The 24,301-nt window shown below is 38.6% G+C and overlaps 1 protein-coding gene across 1 annotated transcript in view; it reads left to right on the forward strand.

Moving 5' to 3' along the window:
• The window catches only part of Rbcn-3B (WD repeat-containing protein Rbcn-3B), a 357,208-nt gene extending 336,836 nt beyond the window's left edge, over positions 1 to 20,372 (forward strand). Inside the window, exons 28-30 of the mRNA XM_090389262.1 lie at positions 3,412 to 3,511; positions 17,075 to 17,179; positions 20,187 to 20,372. Of these exons, the coding sequence (XP_090245388.1) occupies positions 3,412 to 3,511; positions 17,075 to 17,179; positions 20,187 to 20,372 (391 nt within the window). The remainder of the gene's footprint in view (positions 1 to 3,411; positions 3,512 to 17,074; positions 17,180 to 20,186) is intronic.
• The last annotated feature ends 3,929 nt before the right edge of the window (positions 20,373 to 24,301 follow it).

Consider the following 24,301-nt stretch of genomic DNA (forward strand, 5'->3'; position numbering starts at 1 on the left):
GGTGCCTAGTCTCCAGACACTGTAATTTGCAAAACTTAAGCCTTTCCTCGTAAGAGCACCCCTTTGTTCCATTCACTAATCTTGTTGCCCTTCTCTGTACTCGTTCCAGCAGCTCTACATCCTTCTTGAAATGAGGCCTCCAGACCTGTATACAGTACTCTAGGTGTGGCCTGACCATTGCCTTGTACAATGGAATAATCACCTCCTTATCCCTGCTGGAAAAATTCCTGTATATCATTGACAATACTCCATGAGCTACTCTTGCAGCCCATCTGCACTGCTCAGAGAACTTCATATCTGCCTGCACAATCACCCCCAAGTCCCTTTCATTCTCTACCACTGTCAGTGTAGTACCACAGAGTTGATACGTTGCCCTGGGGTTGCTGTTTCCCATGTGTAGTACTTTACATTTGTCAATGTTAAACTTCATTTGCCACCTCTCAGCCCATCTGCTCAACCTTTCCAGATCCTGTTGCAGCAGTGTAGTGTCAGTAGTGTCCTTGACAACCCTGCCAACCTTTGTATCATCTGCAAACTTGGACATTAAGCTTGATATACCATCATCAATATCATTTATAAATACAGAAAACAATAATGGACCCAACACTGAGCCCTGAGGGACTCCACTAATAACATTAGTCCACGATGAGCAGTGTCCATTGATTACCACTCTCTGTCTTCTCCCACTCAACCACCCCTTTATCCATAGCAGCAATTTGCCTCCAATGTCACACTGCTCCAATTTGTGTAGCAGTCTTCCATGTGCAACAGTATCAAAAGCCTTTCTAAGATCCAAGTATATAATATCAAAGTTATTCCCTGCATCCAGTTCTTTTGTGACTGCATCATAGTATCCAATCAAGTTGGTCAGGCAAGACTTCCCCTTAACAAAACCATGCTGTGTCTGAGCTATAACTGAAGTCTTGTCTAAATGATCCTGCAGTGCTTCTTTAACCAGTGCCTCCATTAATTTTCCTGGAACAGAAGTTAAGCTCACAGGTCTATAGTTACTTGTGTCAGCCTTTGATCCTCCTTTGTGAATTGGGGTCACATTTGCACATTTCCAGTCTATGGGTACCTCCCCTGAGTCCAAGGAAGCTCTCATAATTATGGCTAAGGGTTTGCTTACTTCCTTTGCTGCCTCCTTTAATATAACTGGATAGATCCCATCCACCCCGGGTGCCTTTCTTGTGTTTATCTTCAACAGTTTCTCCTCCACTTTACTCCCAGTTATTTCAAGATTCTGTAGCTTACTGCTAGAGTTGAATACACCTCTGGCATTCCCCTTGCTGAATAACTCCTCATGTGTGAATGTCGATGCAAAATATTCATTTAGTTTGTTAGCTACCTGAGCAGGATCATCAACAGTTGACCCATCAATATCAAGTGGACCAATCTGATTCATCCCCTTCCTTCTAGAGTTTACATAAGTAAAGAACTCTTTGCTGTTTTTCTTTGCATCCCTTGCCAAGGATTTCTCGTAATCTGCCTTCGCCTGCCTAACCTCCTTTGTAACTTGGTTGCATATCAACTTGTATCTATCATAGGCTTCTGTGTCATGTGTTAATTTGTAAGTATTCCATGCATTTTTCTTCTCTGCCATATGCCTCATTAGTTCATCTGACATCCATTTAGGCCTAAACCTTGAACAATATTTCTTAGTTGGTATGTAAAGCCTAGTAGCTTCCAAGATATGTTCTTTGAATGCTTCCCATTTTGAATTTGCTGTTGGTAACATCATCAGTTGGTCCCACTGTATAGAATTTAAATACTGTCTCAGTCCATCGTAGTCGCCTTTACGGAAGCAATAACCCTTCCCTTTACCCCTAATGGTAGTTACCTCTTTGAGTAAATCCCACTTCAGCACACTGTGATCACTGCCACCTAGTGGTTCATTTATCTGCAGATTCTTAATGCATGAAGAATCCCTGCTGATAATCAAATCAAGAGTATTACTCCCTCTAGTTGCCTCCTGAACATGCTGATGTATAAAACAATCATCCAATAAATCCACAAAAGCCCTGCTAGTGTGTGAGTAACCAGCCCCCAAATTCCAGTCAATATCTGGGAAATTAAAATCTCCCATTATAAGACTCTCTGATTTACTGGCCCACTCTATTTCCCTGTACAGTTCCTTATTATACTCATCAGAGTCATTAGGCCTATAGCACACTCCTACTCTCAATTTTGATCTCCCAATGCTTATGTCACACCAAACTGACTCAACACTGCACTGTCCAGCGATGTCGACTGGCTTCACTTCCTTGGTTTTTATGTGTTTCTTAACTAATAGCATAACCCCTCCCCCCTTCCTATCCTGTCTATCCTTTCTGTAGACGTTGTACTCCCCAAATTGCAGTCCTGCATCCCTTATATCTGTGTGACACCACGTCTGATATCCCAACAATATCTGCCTTTGATGTTTTGAGCAATACCTCAAATTCATCAAATTTATTTACTAAACTCCTAGCATTGGTGTACACGCAAGTATACCTGCACCTGTTTCTATTCTTAGCTACCCTAACACAACCCATGTGTTTATTTGTACCGCAATGGCTCCCAGCAGTCTCTGAAATACCATGCATCTTGTTTTTCAGGCTTCTGCTCATTCTAATAGAAGCAGTGCAAGAATCTCTTTCACCTCTGCCAGTGGCTACTGTCAATCTATTGGTCTTTGTCTCCCCCCAAGCTAGCAGTTTTCCGACCCACCTAACACTGCCTCGATAGCATCAGCAAATATTCTTGCACCCTTTCTATTTAAGTGTATCCCATCCCTGTAGAAGCAATCTCTCCTGTTAACAAGTACAGTCCAGGCTGAAAAAAATTCTACCCCTTGAGCCTTGCACAATCTTTCCAGGGCCGAATTGATCGACAAGGCTCTCATCATATACTCCCTCCTATTATTTGGCATTGTTTTCTCTCTCTCTCTAATTTAGTTTTAACTGTACTACTTGTGAACTGGGAAGTTTCAGCTTTTCCTTCATTATTTCACAAGTCTTGTGCACAACAAAACTACTCTCAGAAGGCATATTGAAACTTCCTCTTAGTTGAGATTAAATATAAGTTAGATCATTGCCTTACTGAATTAGCAAGTTGAATAATAAATCTTGCACCTTTCAAATTGAGATTGTTTCTTTCTTTTTTTGCAATACATCGGTGTGCACCATTTTGCATACAACTTCTTAGAAATTTTCGGTACAAAACAATCACTTTTATTTTATTTTATACTTATTTGTAAATATATAATTAAAATGTGATCAAAAATCTTGACCTTTAGTTGTTTATTAAGGCCTTGTATAAAACATTTTCAGAATTTTAAATGTAGATAACTTTGAATTAAAAAGAATATTGACTATTTTTATTTTCAAAAATGAGAAGCTTTTAATCTACAATGTGATTACAATTTTTCAGATTTAATAATGTAAGTTACTGCGGTTCTACTCGACGCATTGCAGTAGGTGCTAAAAATGGTAATCTTGCTTTGTATGAACTTAGAGCTTCCAAATCACAGGTAACCTTATTAGAGAAAATTCCTCCTCCCCACTTTTATTTAGTAATGCACATTCTCTGGTTGGCGCCTCCGTAGCCAGGTGGGCAGGAGCAGCAGTGCATAGCACCCGCTTCTTGATTAGACTGGGGTTCAAGCCCGTGACCACCAAATACGGAGGATGTGGAAAGGTCAGTGAATGACCACCGCATATCCCCGGAGCAATATGGCCTTAGTTGCTAATGCTCCTAAAAACCAAATAACAACAATAACATTCTCTGGTCAATGTTTTCAAAATAAGCATGCACACACTTTTTAATATATTTTATTTACATTTTATATTTTCTCTTAAACTATCATGCAGTATATTTCTAAGTTAGGTATAAAATCTAAGAACATAGAGATATATAACAATCTGAAATGCAGAGTGCAATGAAAATCTTCATTTACTGTGCATTTATTTTTTGATAACTATCCACTTTGTATAAATTCTCTGTTGTATGAATTAATTGCAGAACACAAATATACGTTAATGCTAAAATAATTGTACATTACTATATTAAAATATTGTACATTACTGTATTCACTGCAAAGTTTAAATGTGGTAAGAAGTTTTATTCATCTAAGATGAAGCACCATCCTACACATCAACATTGCAAGAGAGAGAGAGAGAGAGAGAGAGAGAGAGAGAGAGAGAGTGTTAATTGTTAAAGTGCTTGCTGGTTCATTCAGATGCCAGATTATTGAATTTTCCAGTCCATCACATTTTGCTGTACTTTGTTCATCAAGCTTTACTCCTGATTTTATCTGATGATAGCTGGCTTCTTTCCAAAAAAATCATACTGGAGCAAACCAAAATACCCCATAAGTAAACAAAGCAGTTTTCAAGAGACTTGAATTTGAGTATTCAGAAATGAATGAACTTGAAATGTTTTGTAATTGGAGCTGTTCCCAACAGCAATTTTTTTTTTTTTTTTTTTTTTTTGATATCTTGCACTTTCCAGACTGAAACAGTTGAATAATATTTTCTCTCATCAGATGTTAAAAGTTTTATTGAAATAAAATCAGTAAAAAAAATACCTCTTTCAGCAGCTGGAGAATCTGCAATGAGGAATGGTAAAAAATTCACAAGATCTTTTCAAATATGGAATAACTCGATTCATTTCATGCAAAAAACTGGTTGCATTTTCATTGAGTTGGTTCAAGAGTATCCACGTACTAGTTGAAGAATTCTGAGCTCCTGGGAACGGATGAGTTTTTGAAAAATTTTACTGTTCCATTGATCTAATTACCATATTAAATCATATTCTATAAATAGGTTTGTAGTCATAGTGACATTCATTAGTTTATTTTTAAATTTAGTTAGAGATTTTGTAAGTTACTACTCAGTATATGTGTGTATATATATATATATATATAGAACCTTTGTATCAGTCATTTGTCGCAAATATTGTATCTTGTAACGTTGTATTGTAGTCCATGGAAGGAGAATTGTGGTAAATAGCAAGCTCAACAATGTAAACTTGAAAGCATAATATGTATTATTGCTGCATAACGTGTATAAAGTTATTATTGCATCTAAATATATTACTTTAGCATAGTATTCTCAATGAAATTGAATTTTAGAGGAAATCATGCATGAGACCAGAGTAGGAAAGCAAAGGGCTCAAAGTAGGAGTGCTGGGGCTCAGAGGAGAACTTGAGGGGTGGCGGTTGTCCTCTAAATCATGGCCTCGTGAAATGTACTACTTGTTTAATGTTGCAGATCTACCCAAATGTCCCTGAAATTTGAATGTTGCACAGGAACTACGTCTAGTACGAACTTGTGGCACTAGGTAACACTGCATGCGTCCTTTGTGAATCAGTGTGCCACATGCCGTTGGGCTAGATAGAGTCATTGAATATTTATGCACAGTTCTTTGGTGGCGCCTTCGTAGCCAGGTGGTCTAATCAAGAAGCAGCGCGTAGCACACGCTTCTTGATTAGACCAGAGTTCGAGCCCGTGAGCCACCAAATACGGAGGATGAGGAAAGGTCAGGGAATGACCATCACATATCCCCTTAGTTGCTAATGCTCCTAAAAACCAAATAACAACAATAACAATAGTTCTTTGGTGGTATGTTTTGTGATTGTTGCAATGGCTGATATGAGAGAGCAATGTGCTTGTATCAAGTTTTGTTTCCTTCTTAACCATACAGTACAGCAGCAGAAACCCGTAAGAAGTTGAAACAAGCTTTTGGTGGCAGTGCTTTAGGCCAGATGCAGACCTACTACTGGTATAACCGTTTTAAAAACAATTGAATGTCACAAAAGTTCAGGCAGCAATCCATAAAGACCACAAGCAAGACCATCCACGACATTTGTGGCATTGCAGGACTATCGTATGTGTCAGCAGATTTTGTCAGACGAGTTGAACACGAAAAGGATTATGACCAAGTTCATGCACCATTACTGAATGAAGACCAAAAGGAGCATCGCATGAAAATTAGCAGAGATCTTCAAGAATGGACGGCGCCTCCGTAGCCAGGTGGGAAGGAGCAGCAGTGCGTAGCACACGCTTCTTGATTAGACCGCGGTTCGAGCCCGTCACCACCAAATATGGAGGATGCGGAAAAGTCAGGGAATGACCACTGCATATCCCGGAGCAATATGGCCTTAGTTGCTAATGCTCCTAAAAACCAAACAACAAACAATCAAGAACGAGCCAGGAGTGATCAAAGCTTCCTTTTTTCTTTTTTTTCCTTTTTTTTTTCTTTTTTTTTTTATGAAGACCCCAAACATGAGAGGTATTAGAACCTATAGTACTTAGTACTGTGCTTGGGTTGAAGATTGAGAAGACGAAAGAAGATATTTGTTCACATTAGACTTGAGCTTCTGTTAATTTTCAGGAAATATGTACGGAGGAAGGTTGTTCCAGAAAATGGCAGTTGAATGAATAAACGAGGAAGATGAAAAGTTGGTTCTGTGAATTTGAAGTTGAACAGTAAATGGATGTTGGCGGTACGTGTTCGGACTGTTTTGAAACAGAGAGTGGGAATTATAGAAGCAAATTCAGAACAGTGCCCATGGAAGTATCTGTAGAAAAGTCATGCAGCAGAAACAGTGTCTATGAGACAGTGAGTGAAGAGACTGTTAGAGATGAGTCATTAATTAACTTAACTGCACTCTTCTGAATGGAATCTAGAAGCTCAGAGAGGTTTTGGGGGCACCACCCCAGATGTGGGAACAATTATTATTATTAGCCACATGGTACAAGGTAGCCTGAGGCTTATGCTGACAAGCCAAAAAAAAAAAAAAATTCCCGAGTTACCCTGTGTGTGTGTGTGTGTGTGTGTGTGTGTGTGTGTGTGTGTGTGTGTGTGTGTGTGTGTGTGAGAGAGAGAGAGAGAGAGAGAGAGAGAGAGAGAGAGAGAGAGAGAGAGAGAGAGAGAGGTAGAAAGGCATCACCAAGAATGATGATATCCAGCTCAGTATTCCATGGCAGGGTGGATTTGCGATTTGTACAGAGTGAATGGCTGTTTGGAAGAAAAGTAACACCGAGATCGAAAGAGAAAACAAAGTTTTTTAGATGCAGAGGAAGCAATATTTGTAATATGCTTGTGCCAAGATAGATTAGAAGTCAGGGTAATCCAGAAAGAGATATATCATTTTGCCTAGAAATTGGAGTGTAACCAAAGATAAGCTTAGGAGCAGAAGAATCCTTTTTGCAAGATATAAGACAAGACTGAGTTTTAGAAGGATTTAAATCAACTAAGTTGCCTTTGTCCCACTGGAGAATTACCTGGAGATCGGCATTTAAGGAATTGGTAGCGGATATTCAAGTTGAAGCTGATTGAGCAGAGCAAGGTTTCTCAAAATGGAAAGTGGAATGCAATGTGCTATCATCGGCAAAACTATGGATAGGATTTTCAGTCAAAGGAAGAAGATCATTAATATACAAGAGGAAAAGAGTGGGGGGAAAGAACTGAACTTTAGGGGACACCAGAATTAGTTGAAAAGTTAGAAGACAGAGCCATCTACCATCACCCTCAGTGAGCGATCAGAGAGAAAACTGGATAACCAATTACAAAAAACAGTTTTTAATTGGCAAACCATAAGATGGAAATGTGTTTAGGAGACCTTTATGCCAAACATGATCGAAAGCCTTTGAGATGTCAAGAGCAACTGCTTGTATTTCCCGGAACTTTTCCATTGAATTTGTCCATAAATGGGTTACATAAGCCAGAATATCACCAGTGGATCGACACTGACGGAATCCACACTGGCGATCATTGATCAGACGGAAGGTTTCTAGGTAGTTTAAGGGCACCTCTTTAGCCAGGTGGGTAGGAGCAGCGGTGCGGAGCATATGCTTCTTGATTAGACCGGGGTTCTGGCCCGTGACCACCAAATATGGAGGATGCAGAATGGTCAGGGAATGGAGCAATATGGCCTTAGTTGCTAATGCTCCTAAAAACCAAATAACAACATAGGTAGTTTAAGAGTTGGCGGTTAATTGATTTCTCCATTACTTTAGAAAGAGTAGAAGTAATTGCATTGGGACGAAAATTCGATGGGAGGGATTTGTCACCCCTTTTAAAAACTGGCTGGATATGAGCAAATTTCCAAGCAGAAGGAAAAACACCTTTGGAATAAGAAAGTGAAAAAAAGGCGGCAAAGAACAGGAGTAAGTTCAGGAGCACAGGTTTTGAGAACAAGTGGAGAAATACCATCAGGACCTGGAGCTTTCTTAGCATCAAGATTCGTCAAAATCCTTCTGACATCCTTTTGACGGAAGACCACAGGAGATATTGAATGGAGCCTGCTAGGAATGGTTGCAGGTGTTTTACCAAGATCATTAATACGTGAGTTGAGATGCTAGCAGGTCAGTTTCATCCTTGGCTGAAGTGACAACAGAACCATCTGGTTTTGACAGAGGTGGGAGCAGTGATAGGCAAAAGTTGCGGCCAATAGATTTGGCAAGAGACCAGAATGCTCAGCAACCATTAGGGCAAGAAGCAAGTTTTCTACTCTTAGTCTGTTCAAAATCTAGTTTGGACTGATTAATAACTGCTTTACAATTGTTGCGAGCTTTGGTGTAGGCAGAAAATGAAACTGAAGAATTGGAAACAAGACAATTATGATATGCAACATTCTTCTCTTGAACAGCCTTAGCACATTTATTGGAAAATCAAGGTTTAGATAAAGGACAAGATTTTAAAGTGGAGTGTGGAATAAAGGATTCCATTCCTACAAGAATAATTTCACCGACACGATCTGAGCAAATGTTGATATCAGAAGTTTTGAAACAGTAATCCGACCAAGGAAAAGAAGAAAAGAAATCTCGCAGGTCATTCCATTTTGCATTCTTGTAATGCCAAACAATACGAGGTTGGGAATAGTCATGAGATAAAGGCTCCATTGAAGAAGAGACAATCACCAAGTTGTGATCTGAGGTGCCTAAAGGACCACTCACTTCGACTGTGTACTTAGAAGGGTTGTTTGTGAGAAAAAGATCAAGTGTGTTGGTTGTGTGGTTAGGATTGTCCAGTATTCTTGTAGATAAATGAACAATCTGTGCAAGGTAATTAGTAATTGTGAAAGCATTAGTAATTGTGAAAGCCTCAGCATCTCGACCAGCTGGGTTGGTGTGACTAGAAAACGGAAGCCAGTTGGGAACATTAAAATCACCAAGGAAAATTGCCTCACAGTTAGGAAAGTTGGACTGGAGAAAGTCAAAGAGTTCCAAGTGATTAGTGGAGTTGGGAGAACGGTAGAGACAACAGATGAATTTGACACAATGAGGTAGAGAGATTTTAAGCTAGAGGAGATTCCAAATTACCAAGTCTCTGACAGGGAATATCGGAACAGGCATATGCATAAGTACCACCTTTGAGGCAAAAGGAATCATACAGAGAATAATTTGGGCAACTGAGATGAGCAGTAGTTGAATCAACCGATAACTGAGATTCTGACAGAAAAAGTACATGGGGTGTGGCAGACTGCAAGTGGAAATGGACATCGTTGAGATTAGAATTGAGACCACGTATATTTGTGAAATGATTTAGGAAGTGTTTGGGAGGTTTAGATCTTTTCGCAGATAAGCTTACACTATTAGTTTGATAATTCATGGTGTGGGTTCAATAGTAAGAAAAAGTGGGGAGGGGGGACATGCTGTATGAAGTAATGAAATTTTTGGATATGGTGTACCCATGGTAAGAATATACCCAGATCCTTGACATAATGTGGCCTCGACGATGCCCCCCCCCCCCCACATACACAATACTCAGACATCCTCCAGTAACTATCTGGCAGAGTAGAGGTAGCAAGATTATACACTAGCTGATCGGGAAGCCTCCTAAAGAGTTACCAATAGGTTCGGTCCCGTGTACTAACTAGCAGCCAGCCTGCGAATACCATTTTAGAGCTGTACCCTCGAAATGTAAGGAAGATTGGATCTCACCATGATGTTTATCATAACCTCAAAAGTCATCAGTTATACTGCATGACGGAAGAGATGGGGAAGGGTTGACCGGAACTTAGCTCTGGAGACTAAACATTGGTTCCACCACTTCAAGCTTTCAATAAGCAAAGTGGTGGTACTTCACCGGTTGATGAGTCGTCTACCACCTAGTATTGTCTGGTAACACAGAGGGGTGGTGTGGGTGCCACACCTGACCCCCTGCTTACGTTGGTTTGCACCTGGGTGGTCACCCACAGTGTGCATGTGCATGGAGATTATGACCAGGGTTACTAACAGTCCCACCATCGTGAAGGTGCAAGCATAGGATTTGGCTGTCACAGACCATTCCAGACTTTGCCGGAATTGGATCCACTTGACTTGAATGTCACCCGAATATCAATTCCATCAGCGTTTTAGACTCCCGGGTAGCAAGTACAGCCTGCCTAGCATATCTGAGAAAATGTCTGTGACAACCTCAAGGACCAAACAGTTATCACTGGTGATGAAGGTTGGGTATATATTTCTACAGTTGTCACTGGTGACGAAAATTTGGTATATATGGTATGGCCCAGAAATCAAGAAAAAATCATCCCAGTGGAAGAGCCCATCTTCATCCTGACCAAAGAAAGCCCAACAAATGAGGAGCAATGTGAAGTTCATGCTGATCTGTTTTTTTTGGACATTGATGGGATTATCCATAAGAAATTTGTCCCTCTTGGCCAGACCGTCAATGCAAAGTTCTACTGTGACGTCCTGAGGTAGTTAAGGGAAGCTGTCAGGAGGAAAGGTCCAGAGAACTGGCACACAAAGAACTGGGTCCTTCATCATGACAATGCACCAGCCCACACATTTCTCGCTGTGGTGCATTTTTTTGGCATCCAGCAATATAACAATTGCTCCCCCCCCCCTTATTCACCAGACTTAGCCCCTGCAACTTCTTCCTCTTCCCAAGAATGAAAATCAAGCTGAAGGGTCGAAGATTTGACAGCATAGAGCAGGGGTGGGCAACTTTTTTCGTCAGCGGGCCGAATGAAATTTTCGTATCATGATGCGGGCCGAATGAAATTTTCGCATCATGATGCGGGCCGGAATAGATTGAACGATTTAATAAAAAAAATCAGAACCTAAAAAATGTTATATTACTTGAATTACCAAATTATTAATGTATTTTTAAAAAAAATATCTGAATGTCCAATTATCATTGAAAATGCAGCATTCGGCATCAATTTTTCTTTTTTTTTTAATTGGCTCATTTTATGGGCTATAAATTATATTAAATTAAAAATTGTAATAATTAGAAAAGGCATAAAACATAAAATATCTTGCACCAATATTATTTTTTTCAATAAGAAGTCAAACCCAAAGGAACTTCATTCGATTGATGCTACAATAATAATTAGGAAATAACTCTTTGATGCTGCGTAGAATCACTTGGTTACTGTTGTACTGGCCGCGATTCCCGATTGAACCGAATTAAGCCGAACGTTTACGGCGAGTGTAGTCAGGTATGGATTTTCTATATTTATGCATTTACCGAGGGGGCCGGATTCAACATCGTCGCGGGCCGGATGTTGCCCACCCCTGGCATAGAGGATATCAAAACCAAATCGCAGGCGGTGCTGAACACTATGACGAAGGACTTTCAGGACACATTCAAATCATGGGAGAAGCATTGGGATCAGTGTTTACACTCTCAAGGGGACAAATACATTTTGGGAACTTTGGGTAGCACCTCATATCTGGAACAAGACATGAAACAGCCAAGGTCTTTATGTGTGTATGATGTACGGAGTGTGAGGATAGTCATCAACTCAGCATTCTGATGGGTGCTTATGAGAACTTGAACAGGGTGGATGCTCTCAAAGATTTTAAGTTGGGGCCCATGAAACTCTCGGCTGCCCACCTCACCGCTAGAGCTTGCACTTGCACATCAAGCAACACACCTGAAGGCAGAATGCACTGGTTCCACAAGAGCTAGTTATTGTGGGTAGCTCTTGTTAAGGAAACCCAAAATACACTATATATATTGCAAAAAGGATAGGTGGAATAGGACCGGGGTATGTTTTCCAGGTGCAAAATTTGATGACGTTGTAGAGCAGATAGCATCTTTTAAGGGTGCTAATTATATTAAGAATAGATAGGACTTAATAAGTAGAGGGCAATGTTGAGAAAAAGTAAAAAGTCAGGGTTAAATTTGAAAGTATCTACAATTCTGCCCAGACACAATAGGAGGGAGTGTATGATGAGAACTGTCAATCAATTTGGCCCTGGAGAGATTGTGCAAGTCTCGTGGGATAGAATTTTTCTCAGTGTCATCTCTGTTAATAACAGGGAAGATTGCTTCTATAGGGATGAGATATAGTTAAATAGAAGGGGTACAAGAATATTTTCTGATGCTATCAAGGCAGTGTTAGTTGGATCAGAAAACTGCTAGCATGAAGGGGGTTGATACATAGATTAAAACAGCCACAGGCAAAGGTGAAAATGATTTTTGCACTGCTTCTATTGAATCCAAGCAGCTTAGAAAGTGAGGTCCAGAGATTTCAAGGCCTGCTGTGGGTCATCATGCAGCAAATAAATACATGGGCTGTTAGGGTAACTATAGGAGCATAGAAAATAAATTTGATGAATTTGAATTTGATCCCTCACGCCATCAAATGAAGACTTTGTGGGGATATCAGAGATGTGGTGTCACTTAGGTATAAGGGATGTAGAATTTGAATATGGGGAGTACAATGTATACAGAAAGGATATAGTGTTGATTGTCAAGTGGCACCGGGGGTTAACTCCATATTTGTATACTCTGTGTAGTGTAGTGGTGTGCTGGTCTGTTGTTCCTCCAGCCATTTAGCCGCATGGCCCCATGTTGCTCTTCCATTGCTCCAGGGAGGCAGGCCAGGTATAAAGGGTATAGAACAGTCACTGGCAGGGGTGAACCCTGCCAGTGACCTTTCTATACCATGGATTATGCCTGAGATTGTCAGGGAGAGGCCCCAGGGGGGGACTCTGGAAAGTGAAAAAGGAGCAGGGGAGACAGACGAGGAGGAGAAGAACAGATGATAAAGAATCTGGATAATAGGAAGACTTTCCACCTGTAAATAGGAAGTTAAAGGGATAGAAGGGCACCCCTGTGGAAGGATCCCATCCTCCCTGGGAGGACTGTTAAGAACAGCAAATACAGAAAGAACAGTCAGGACAGAAGGGGAGGAGGAATTATGCTCTTAGTTAAGAAGCGCACAAAATCTAAGGTAGTGCATCCAGTTGACATGAGTAGACAGTGAAACTTTAAGTCAGTTTGGTGTGACATAAGCACTGGAAAACAAAAATGAGAGTAAGAGAATGGGCCACTAAATCTGAATGTCTTATGTTACAGACCAAACAACTGTGATGAGTACAACAAACATGAGTAGACAGTGAAACTTTAAGTCAGTTTGGTGTGACATAAGCACTGGAAAACAAAAATGAGAGTAAGAGTATGTTACAGACCAAACAACTGTGATGAGTACAACAAACAGCTGTACAGAGAATGGGCCACTAAATCTGAATGTCTTTATAATAGGAGATTTAACTTTCTAGATATTGACTGGAACTTGTGGGTTGGTCACTCACAGATTAGCAAGACCGTTGTAGATTTATTGGATGACTGTTTTCAACAGAAAAATGTTAGAGAGGCAACAGGGGAGAGCAGTACTCTTGATCTGATTATCAGCAGTGATTCTTCATGCATTAAGAACCTGCAAATAAAAAAAGCACTAAGTGGCAGTGATCACAGTGTACTGGTGTAGGAGTTACTTAAAGATGTACCTACCATCAAGGGTAAATGGAAGGGTTTGCTTTCGTAAAGGAGACTACAGTTGTCTCAGACAGTTTTTAAATTATATAAAGCGGTTACCATATGATGGTTTAACAAATTCTAAATAGGGATGCACTCAAGGAAATAATTATAGAAGCTACAAGGTGTTTCATACCAACTAAGAAATACTGTTCAAGGCTGTTTAGACTTAAATGGATGTCAGATGAACTGTTGAGACACATGGCAGAGAAGAAAAATGCATGGGATGCATATAAATTATCAGGTAATACAGAAGCTTATGGTAGATATAAACTAGTCTGCAATCAAGTCTAAGTGGATAGGCAAGCCAAATCAAATTATGAGAAATCTCTGGTGTAGAGTGTTAAGAAAAGCAGCAAAGATTTCTTTACCTATATTTAATAATAGAAGTAAGTGGTTGAATCACATTGGTCTACTTGATGTCAATGGCTTAACTATTGATGATCATGCTCAGGTTGCTGATACACTGACTAGATATTTTGTATTTACATTCACACATGAGGATTTCTTTATGGAGGCAGATGCCAGAGGTTTATCAACATCCAACAGGGAGCTGAATAATTTTATGATATTTGATAGGAAAGTGGAAGAGTGGAAAGGAAGCAGAAAAGCAGGTAGTAGTAGTAGTGGCATGTGATGCAAGAAAGCAAGTGTATGAGCTTATGCAGCATCAGCCAAAAAAAAAAAAAAAAAAATACAAAAGAATTCCCTCTGTTTGTCCAATTCCTCCTTAAATTTATTTAACCTATCAACTTCCACAACAACAGATGGAAGTTTGTTCCAGCAATTAACCACCCGCTGGCTAAAGGCAAATTTCTGCACATCTATTCTACATCTGTCTTTCCTCAATTTGAATTTATGCCCCTTTAGGTTCGTAATCTGAAAAAGTGAAGGAATCCCATCAGAATTCAGCGTGCTCGACCCATTCAAGGCCTTATACACTTCAATCGGATCACCTTGCAGGTGCCTAGTCTCCAGCCACTGCAATTTGCAGAACTTAAGCCTCTCTTGGTAAGAGGATCCCTTCATTCCCCTCACCAATCTTGTTGCCCTTCTCTGACATGCTCAAGCAAATCTACATCCTTCCTAAAATGAGGCCTCCAGACCTGTACGCAGTACTCAAGGCGTAGCCTGACCATTGCCTTATACAGAGGGACAATCACCTCCTTTTTCCTGCTAGCAAAATTCCTGTATATCATTGACATAATCCCCATAATCTGCCCTTGCAGCTTGTCTGCATTGTTCAGAAAACTTCATGTCTGACTGCACAATTACTCCCAGATCTTTTTCATTTTCTACCACCTTAAGTGTAGTGCCACACATTTGGTTCGTTTCTCTGGGGTTAGATCTACCCATATGTAGTACTTTGCATTTGTCAATGTTAAACTTCAGTTGCCACTTCTCACCCATCTCTCTAAATTTTCTAGATCCTGTTGCAGTAGCACACTGCCATTACTGTCATTAACAACGCTGCCAACCTTTGTATCATCTGCAAACTTTGACACTAAGTCTGATATAGCTTCATCAATATCATTGATAAATATACAAAACAACAGTGGGCCCAACACCGAACCTTTTTGGACTCCACTAATAACATTAGTCCACGAAGAGCAGCACCCATTGATTACCACCCTCTGTCTTTTCCCACTCAACTATCCTTTTATCCATTGTAGCAACTTACCCTTAATACCATTCTGCTCCAATTTGTACAGCAGTCTTCCATGTGCAATAGTGTCAAAAGCTTTCCTGAAATCCAAGTATATGATATCAAAATGATTTTTTGCACCCAATTCCTTTGTAACCACATCAAAGCAAACACTTAGCCATAATTACAAGAGCATCTTTAGATTTAGGGAAGATCCCTGTGGATTGGGGATGTTTGAATGTATCCCCAATTCACAAAGGAGTATCAAAAGGTAACATGAGCAATTACAAACCTGTTCCATTCCAGAGAAAATGGCATTACTGGTTAAAGAAGTAATGCAAGACCTTCTAAACAGGAGTGCAGTTATACTTGTTACAGCATGGGTTTGTTAGGGGGAGATCTTGTCTGATTAATTTGATTGGATATTATGATGTGGTTACAAAGGAACTGGATGCAAAAAAAAATAATTTTGATATCAAATACTCGGATTTCAGGAAAGCTTTTGATATTGTTCCACATAATAAAAAACTGCTGTTTGAATTGGAGCAGCGTGGTATTGTGGTTATTAATAGACACTGCTCTTCATGGACTAATGTTATTAGTGGAGTTCAACAGGGCTCAGTGCGGGGCCCATTGTTGTTTTCAGTATTTATTAGTGATATTGAAGAGGGTATATCAGGCTTAATATCTAAGTTTGCAGATGATACAAAGGTTGGCAGGCTGGTTAATGACAGTAATGAAGGTATGCTGCTGCTGCAACAGGATTTAGAAAAATTAGGCAGATGAAAAACAGTAATTGACATTTAACATGATGAATTCTTTAGGGAGGGGTTGCGAGAAGTTGAATTTTACGATGATTGATAACAAAGTGTAAGAGTGGAAAGGAGACAGCAAAGCAGGTAAGCAAATGCTTGGCCATAATTACAAGAGCATTTGTGGATTTAAGGAAGGTCTCTATGGATTGGAGATTAGCCAAATGCAAGGTACTGCATATGGGTAGCAGTAATCCCAGAGTATGGGATTACTGCTACCCATGTACTACATTCAGGGTAGTCAAAAATGAAAAGTGAATGAATTGTGCAGTCTGATATGACATTCTTTGAGCAGTGTAGACAGGTGCCAGGGCAGCTCATGGGGTTTTGTCAATGATATATAGGAAGTTTGCTAGCAGGGATAAGGAGGTGATTATCCCATTGAGAGATGGGATAATCACCTCCTTAGGCACATCCCTCCTAGAGAGATGTGCAGAAGTTTGCCTTGCCAGTGGGTGATTGATTGCTAGACAAATTATTGGAGGAGATTGATAGGTGAAATGGACTTTTTTTTTCTTTTTTTTTTTTTTTTTGACTGATTCTGTATAAGCTTGCTTTCTTGCATCGTTTTCCACTATTAATACTAACATAAGTACCAAACCTGCTTATCAATGGCAGGAAAACACACTTGTGACTCATTTTCTTAAAATCCTATATAAGTTGCTGATTACACAATTTGTGTTTTTCTCTGCTAGCATTTATTTGAGTTTATGGGAATTAATTCCTTTTAACTTTAAAATTAACTTAGTATAATATTTGAGGAGTATTATTTGTAATTGGGTCAAATCTAGATTTATTCTGCTTCTTTTTATATTACAAATTTTATAAATTAATAGATTTCTGTTTTCATTCCTAGATGATTCCTGCTCATGCTGCATTAATCACAGCTTGCTCATTTTCTCCTGATGGAAAGTATTTGGCTTCATATTCATGTATAGAGAATAAGCTGTGCTTTTGGCAGGTATGCATTATAATGTATGAATCATGCTATATAGTAATATTAATGGTGCCTATGAATTCCCATTAAAAATAGTTCACTAATTTTTTTTTAAAATAATGATGCTTTGAAAGTTCTGTGTAAATTCTGGCACATGAAAAATTTGTTGGCCTGCTATATTATATAAAATATTTTCTTTATCATCATCATCCATGACTGAGACTGGTAATAATTTAGGGCAAAATACAACTTGTGTTGTCTTTTGCCCTAAATTTTACAACAGGTAAAAGCACTGCTACAATATCAGATTGATGAACTAAATAAAACTTGGTTTGCTCATTGCTGCATTCAGAATGAGACTATGTCCTACTTGACAGTAAAGTTTTATAACTCTCTTAGCATGAGGCTTTCTCCCTAAATTTACATGTTTTATCTGCTACAGCATCTTTCATCTCACAAAGTATAGATATGTCTTGTTACTGGATTTTTCAAGTTCACAATGCCTACCTGTCCACTGATGACATTTGAGGTCCAAAACTATAGTCTGCATAGTGGTGTGTACTTTAAATAAATAGCAATATACTTCTCCATTTGAGCAGTGCTTTTTATTTAGAGTAGTGCAATACCAAGGCAGCCTGTGGTGACGTCTCTCTACAATATGAGGGAAAGACACTAAATAGCAAACTTAGTTTGCTCGTTGCTATGTATAGAATGAGGTTATGCCCTACTTGTTCAATAATGTTTTGTTAACTTTATTAGCATGAGGCTTTTGTCCTAAATGTACTTGTTTATTTTAATGCTGCACCATCTCTCATCTTATAAAGTGTGGATATATTTCATTACTAGGTTGTTTAAGTCTTCGCAGTGCCTACCTTCCTATCTGCCTGCCCCAGATGTGGTCAAAACTGTGGTAGTAGACCTGTCACTCTAGAAACAAACTGAGATATAGAAAATAGATTTTGGTATCTTCTGTTTCATGCTCAATTTTCTTGTGTCATGTCTATCTCCTCTTTCCTATCTTGAAACTGCCTTCTTCTCCTACTCTGTCAGATACTCCTTGGAGATTTTTTTTTTAAACCCCAAAATTGAAAATTGCAGTCTGGGTATCGAAGTACCTACTGAGGGTTAATGCTGTTTTGTGAATCATTTTGGGCAAAACAGCAATGCAGTAACTATAAATACAACAAATACTATACAATGGCGTACATTTTAAATAAACTGCAGTATACTTCTCCATTGGAGCAGTATTTTGTTTAGAATAGTACAATACTAAGGCAATTTGTGGCAAAGTGCCTCCACAATATGAGATTAGTGCATGCAATCCTAGTTTGCTTATTTGCTTATTACTGCAGCTATGCCCTACTTGTAAGGTAAGCATTCTTTCATTATTCCTTGTAGAATAAGTATTTCTCATTTTCCATCTGCATCATTTTTATCAGAAAAGTATATAATTGTAAAAAATAATTCCCAAGTGGTACTGCCTTTGTGTACAAAGTATGCAATGCAACTGCTCCTGTGTTAATTTTCTTTAGAGCTTTGTTTTCAGGTGGGTGTGTGTGTGTGTGTGAATCGTATTTATAAGTGGTTGGAGAGGAATATTAAAATATAGTAATATCGATTATGGACTAGGGACACTGCATATATTGGCAGAAGGAACCCAACGAAAACACTGAAAGATATGGGAAGAATAAAAAGAAGTACCTAATGCTGTAAAACTTATGATTTCAACTTCTTTGTCAAGGGTCAACCATTGAGAAATCACAGGAAGTACAACAAGAAACAGAAACGGAGGCCCTACTGTACAGAAAGTACAGTAGGGCCTCTGTTTCTGACATGAAATATACATACGCACATGGTAGTATCAGCATGGCAATTTGAATTTAGCAGTGATGGGACTTAGGCCTAATGGTAGAGATAAGCATAGGAGAGACATACGTATATTTCATGGCTGACCCGACAAAGGAGGAAAGTTAAAATCAAAAGGTAAGTGGAAATAAAATATAACGTACTGAATCCAGTGTGGTATACAGTAAAGGGAAACTATCCGAACTGTAGAGGTATTTAGCTAAAAGTGCCTAGGCAAATTGCGGCTGCTACCCATGCGAATGATGGTCCAACGCTGTATTAGGTAGGTGGCCATACTTCGGTGATCACTGAGTGTATTTCTGCTATATAATGATTAAAGTTTAACGATTCACCAGAACCCTGCTCTAGCTTTAGAAAATCCTGGGACTGCCTCTCTCTCTGGATGTGTGTACTTTTTAATTTTTACTATTTTGATTTGGTTTAGTGATAATTTCTGCTACCTTAACTAACTTTATTTGGAAAATTTTTGGTGCTATTTACAAGGGAATCTCACGTTACAGAAATTCTCAGCCTTTTTTAAATTTGTGACACAAACCCAGTGTATTAGATTTTATCATCAGTACATTACATGAAAATATATTTAATTTAGATTAACCTTATAAAGAATTTTGCCAATACTATTTTAAAATCTGACAACACATGTTCCAAAGGATTAGGCCCCAATTAGGATTAGTTAAGCCCCAATCTGTTTGTTGTGCTGAATAACTCAGAATAACTTGAGAACCATACTCCTTCAGCCTGAAATCAGCTAAAGATTGGCCTAATTAGAGTCTCTTAAGATTTACTTCGCTCTGACAGGATTTGAATCTAGAACTCTCCAAGTGATAAAGCCTTGTATAATCATGGAGGACAAACAGCTTTAGTATGAAATTTGTGAATGAAACTTTGCAGCTTAAACTACAGCCAAGTTGTTGTTTAACCCATTTTTGCATTTCATTTCTTGGCCTCAAGTTCAATTACCATATAAGAGGAATATATAACTCTACAGCTTGATAACTTGAGAAATCACATTATAGCATTCTTTTTTTTAATGTAAAATACACCAACATTTATTTTTATAATTTTAGTTTAGTAATCTGATGAAACTTTGAAAGTTTACCATCCTCCTCCTATATAAGGACTACTCTTATTTTCAATACTAATATGAATATTTATTTTTCTACAGACTGCTACTGGTTTGTTTGGTCTGGGAAATGCACAAACTCGATGTGTAAGAACCCACAATACTCCTGTTTTGCCTGATGGTGTAAAGAATAATGCATTAAAAATGGCACGACTTGTATGGACAGCAAATAAAGCTGTAATTCTCCTTATATCAGATGGCACTGAATACCGTTACAGTGTTTCATGAAAAAGACATCTTGTTTATTGTGTCTGGATTAATGTTTCAGAAGAATCTGTCATAAAAATTTGTTGTATAAAATTATTTAAAGAATTAAATCAGTGTTATTGTTGTCTAATATGCTATATATTTATTTATTTCCTTCATCTTAATTTGTATTGTTTAAGATTCTTAAAATTGAATTATGGTGGATATTATTTCAACTTACCCCCTTTTAAAATATAATACTGAATTTAACCAAATATAATGCAGCTACACTCGTGTTCAACATTGCTGATGTAAAAAAAAAAAATGTTGTGTATCAAGGAATTATTATTTCACACTAGAAATTGGCAAGTGATTATCCACTGTAAGAGATGGTTAGTACTGGAGAGAGACAGATCAGTTATATACATTCTCTTTTGCATTGTATTCAGTTACAGATCAAATATTCATAAAAAAAAACAAGATTTATCCAAGGATAATTACTAGAAATACAGGATGGGGGGTTAAAAAAATATTTATATTTGCCCAAAAATAGTTGCGATGAGAAAGATAATTTTTTTGTTTGCTATCTTAATCTCTATAGCAACCTCACAAATTTTTGTTTCAATCTGACAGTTCATTTTTTTTTTTCTTTGCAATGCTGAAGGAAGTGAAGTGTCACAATGGATAAAGTAAAATACAGATCAGTGATTCAGTTTCTCTTTCTGCAAGGGAAAACACCCAAAACAGTCCACGAAGGAATGGTTGCTGTTTATGGAGAAGACCGCCCAGGTTATGGTGTTGTTGCACATTTGTATTAACAGTTCTGATGTGGAATAACTTCAGTGCATGAGGAAGAAATTCCAGGACACCCAGCAATTGCTGTAACAGAAGAGAGTTACAATAGAGATTAATCCTGGAATAGCTCCGTATTAGTGCCAAAGAACTAGGTGCAGAGCCAAATCAGTGTAGGGTCTATGGAGAACGTCATCCATCAACAGTTACATATGAGTCAAGTGTCTGCCAGATGGGTTCCCAGACTTCTGATCCCTTACCAGAAGAAGAGTTTTTTCGTGGCTAGTCACATTGGATGAAACTTCGATCTATCACTATGATCCCAAAACTAAACAAATGTCAAAGCAATGGAAGCATGCAAGAATCACCCCCCCACAAAAAAAAGGCAAAGTTCAACCAAGTGCTGGCAAGGTGATGCTGTCAGCATTAATACTAACAGATCACCTTCAAAAGGGCTGTGATGGCAAAGTATTATTGCAACCTCCTCATGTGTGCTGCTATAAAAGAAAAAACTGTCAAAAGTTGTGCCCCTACTCCACAATAATGCCCCATGCACATTCCTCACATGGTGCAGTGAGGTGCACCCATGAATCTGGGTTTGAAATATTGCTACATCCTGCTTGTCCCCCCCCCCAACCTTGTATGCTTCAATTTCTTCCTCTTTCCTGCCCTGAAGTCTTTTATTTGTAAAACACTGCTACTAATGATGAGGCGATTTCTGCTGCCAAGTTGTGGTTTGAAGAACAGTTAGACTTCTAAAAAAAACTGGCACTTTGGAATTGCATTGAGAAACGGAAAAAATGTGTCAATTTGTCAGGCATCTGTGTTAAAAAAGTGTAATACACATTTGTTTCAACCTTCTAATGCAACTTCTGGATGAATACAAATATTTTTTGAGCCCTCCCTCGAATATGGGACACTTTTCTGAGTGTCCCATATAAAATGAAAATTTTGAGACACGCAGAAAAGTAAACATTTACCTATGAGAGGTAAACCAGCTACTGTATTTATTAGTTGTGGTACATACAGTTAAAATTCTTGTAAGCAACAGCACATGACATTCTTTCCTGACTACAAAACCACATTTAGAATAGCAAAACTGCAAGATTTTGCATGTTAATTTAGTTTGTTATTGCCACAGTTAATGTTCTGTGTAATTAGTGTACTATGAAGCTTGCTTATACTGTTTATAACCTAAACAGTACATCAGTTAAAAAAAAAAAGAAAAAAGAAATCTGATCCAGATGTAACCCACCTTTCATTTGTATGAAGTGAGGGAAATGACATTAATTACTTTATTTTTTTAAATAAATTTTATTTTGCTTTTTGACTGGTGCTACATAAGCTTACTTTCTTGCATCTTTTTGATAATCCTGTTTTACTTTTTGTTTTTTTGCTAATAAAATATAGTTAAATTTTATCTATTTTGATAGTCTTTTTACATACTTTCTTGTTCCATGACCACCAAATATGGAGGATGCGAAAAGGTCAGGGAATGACCACCACATATCCCTGGAGCAATATGGCCTTAGTTGCTAATGCTCCTAAAAACCAAATAACAAAACAAAAAACAAACGTTTTTGTTGGTTACAATATGATTTGATATATTTCCAAAGGTTTAGTTATACCATTGTTTTCCCCATTGGTTTTTTTTCTCTCATAGATATGTGTGCCAGATTACAATGCTTTTACTGTATACAGGGTGATTCACTACCAGTGCGGCAACAAAGACGAATCGGAATGACATAGCATTGCAGGGTCCGAAATGCCTTCGTCATGCGGTAGAGGATGTTGAACGGGAGGTCGCGTGAACAGCGATCCCGCTGGAAGTCAGCATTTGCGAACCGGTTTCCGAGGCAGTAGGATGGACAAGTATTCAAACATTGAACTGGCCGACATGCACCTCGCGTATGGAGCTGCGGACTGTAACAGGCACACCGCTCTACACTTGTACCAGGAACATTTCACGCACAGGCGTGCTCCTCATCATATGATTTTCGCACGTGTGCACAGAAGGTTACGTGAGACTGGTTGTTTCACGAGAGGTACCATGAATCGAGAGCGAACGACGAGGATGCCAGACAATGAGGAGAATGTCCTACGTCTTGCAGAAGGCAATCCGAGTACGAGTACTCGAGCAATAGGCCGACGATTGGGTATTTCCCAATCCACATATGAGTTCATACCATCTGCAACGTGTCCAATCATTAGAGCCTGCGGATTATCCACTCCAGAGGACTTTTGCTACTTGGTTTCTTCAACAGAAACGGTTCGCAAATGCTGACTTCCAGCGGGATCGCTGTTCACGCGACCTCCCGTTCAACATCCTCTACCACATGACGAAGGCATTTCGGACCCTGCAATGCTATGTGATTCCAATTCGTCTTTGTGCCCTCTACACCTCCTGCAAGTTTGTCGCACTGATAGCGAATCACCCTGTATATAGGGTTTACAGCCAAGGAAGTTTAGGTATTTCACTATTCTGTATTTCTAAATTATTAAAAACAAAGTTTTTTTTTTTTTTTTTTTTCTATAAAGACATAACTTTAGGTATGAAATTGTCTGGTAAATGTGCACTTTGAGTTGCTACAGATTGGTGGGGTCTTAGACTAACGTTTTCTCCACACAAAAAAAAATTTGCACGTGTTGCGGCACTTATTTCTACCATTGTTATTTTTACTTTTTCCAAATGATTTTGTCTATGGCTTTAAAATATATATTTTCACCTTTAAGTATTCTGGCACTGTCAAATCTATGTTGTGGGAGTGTATATCCCCATTATACAAAATTAATCTTGTTTGGGAATATCTGGTGAAATATGCCCATTATAATCTTTGCTATATGACCACGTGCTTCATGTCAATCTTCTTGAAATCCTGAACTCAGATTAACTTTTCAGTGGATACACTGGATGTACAGCATCAGCCAACACAGAAAAAACATGTGAACTTTCAAAAAAATGTGGAAAGGCTCCATTTTGGAGTAAAAATTTAGGCTTAATAAATATTTTTTTTATTAAAAAAAGTAAACACTAAAACTTCTGAACTTCAGACTTTATAATTACAGCAACTGAATGATAACTGAACTCATCAAAGAGCAAAGTTGTTTTGTGGTGTGTTTCATTGTAAAATAAATACTTAAAAGACATAACCTGGAAGACAAAATTCAGTTTATAAATC

This window comes from Mastigoproctus giganteus, chromosome 14 (assembly GCF_048544385.1).
Source record: "Mastigoproctus giganteus isolate SK-2022 chromosome 14, ASM4854438v1, whole genome shotgun sequence".
Lineage (NCBI taxonomy): Eukaryota > Metazoa > Arthropoda > Arachnida > Uropygi > Thelyphonidae > Mastigoproctus > Mastigoproctus giganteus.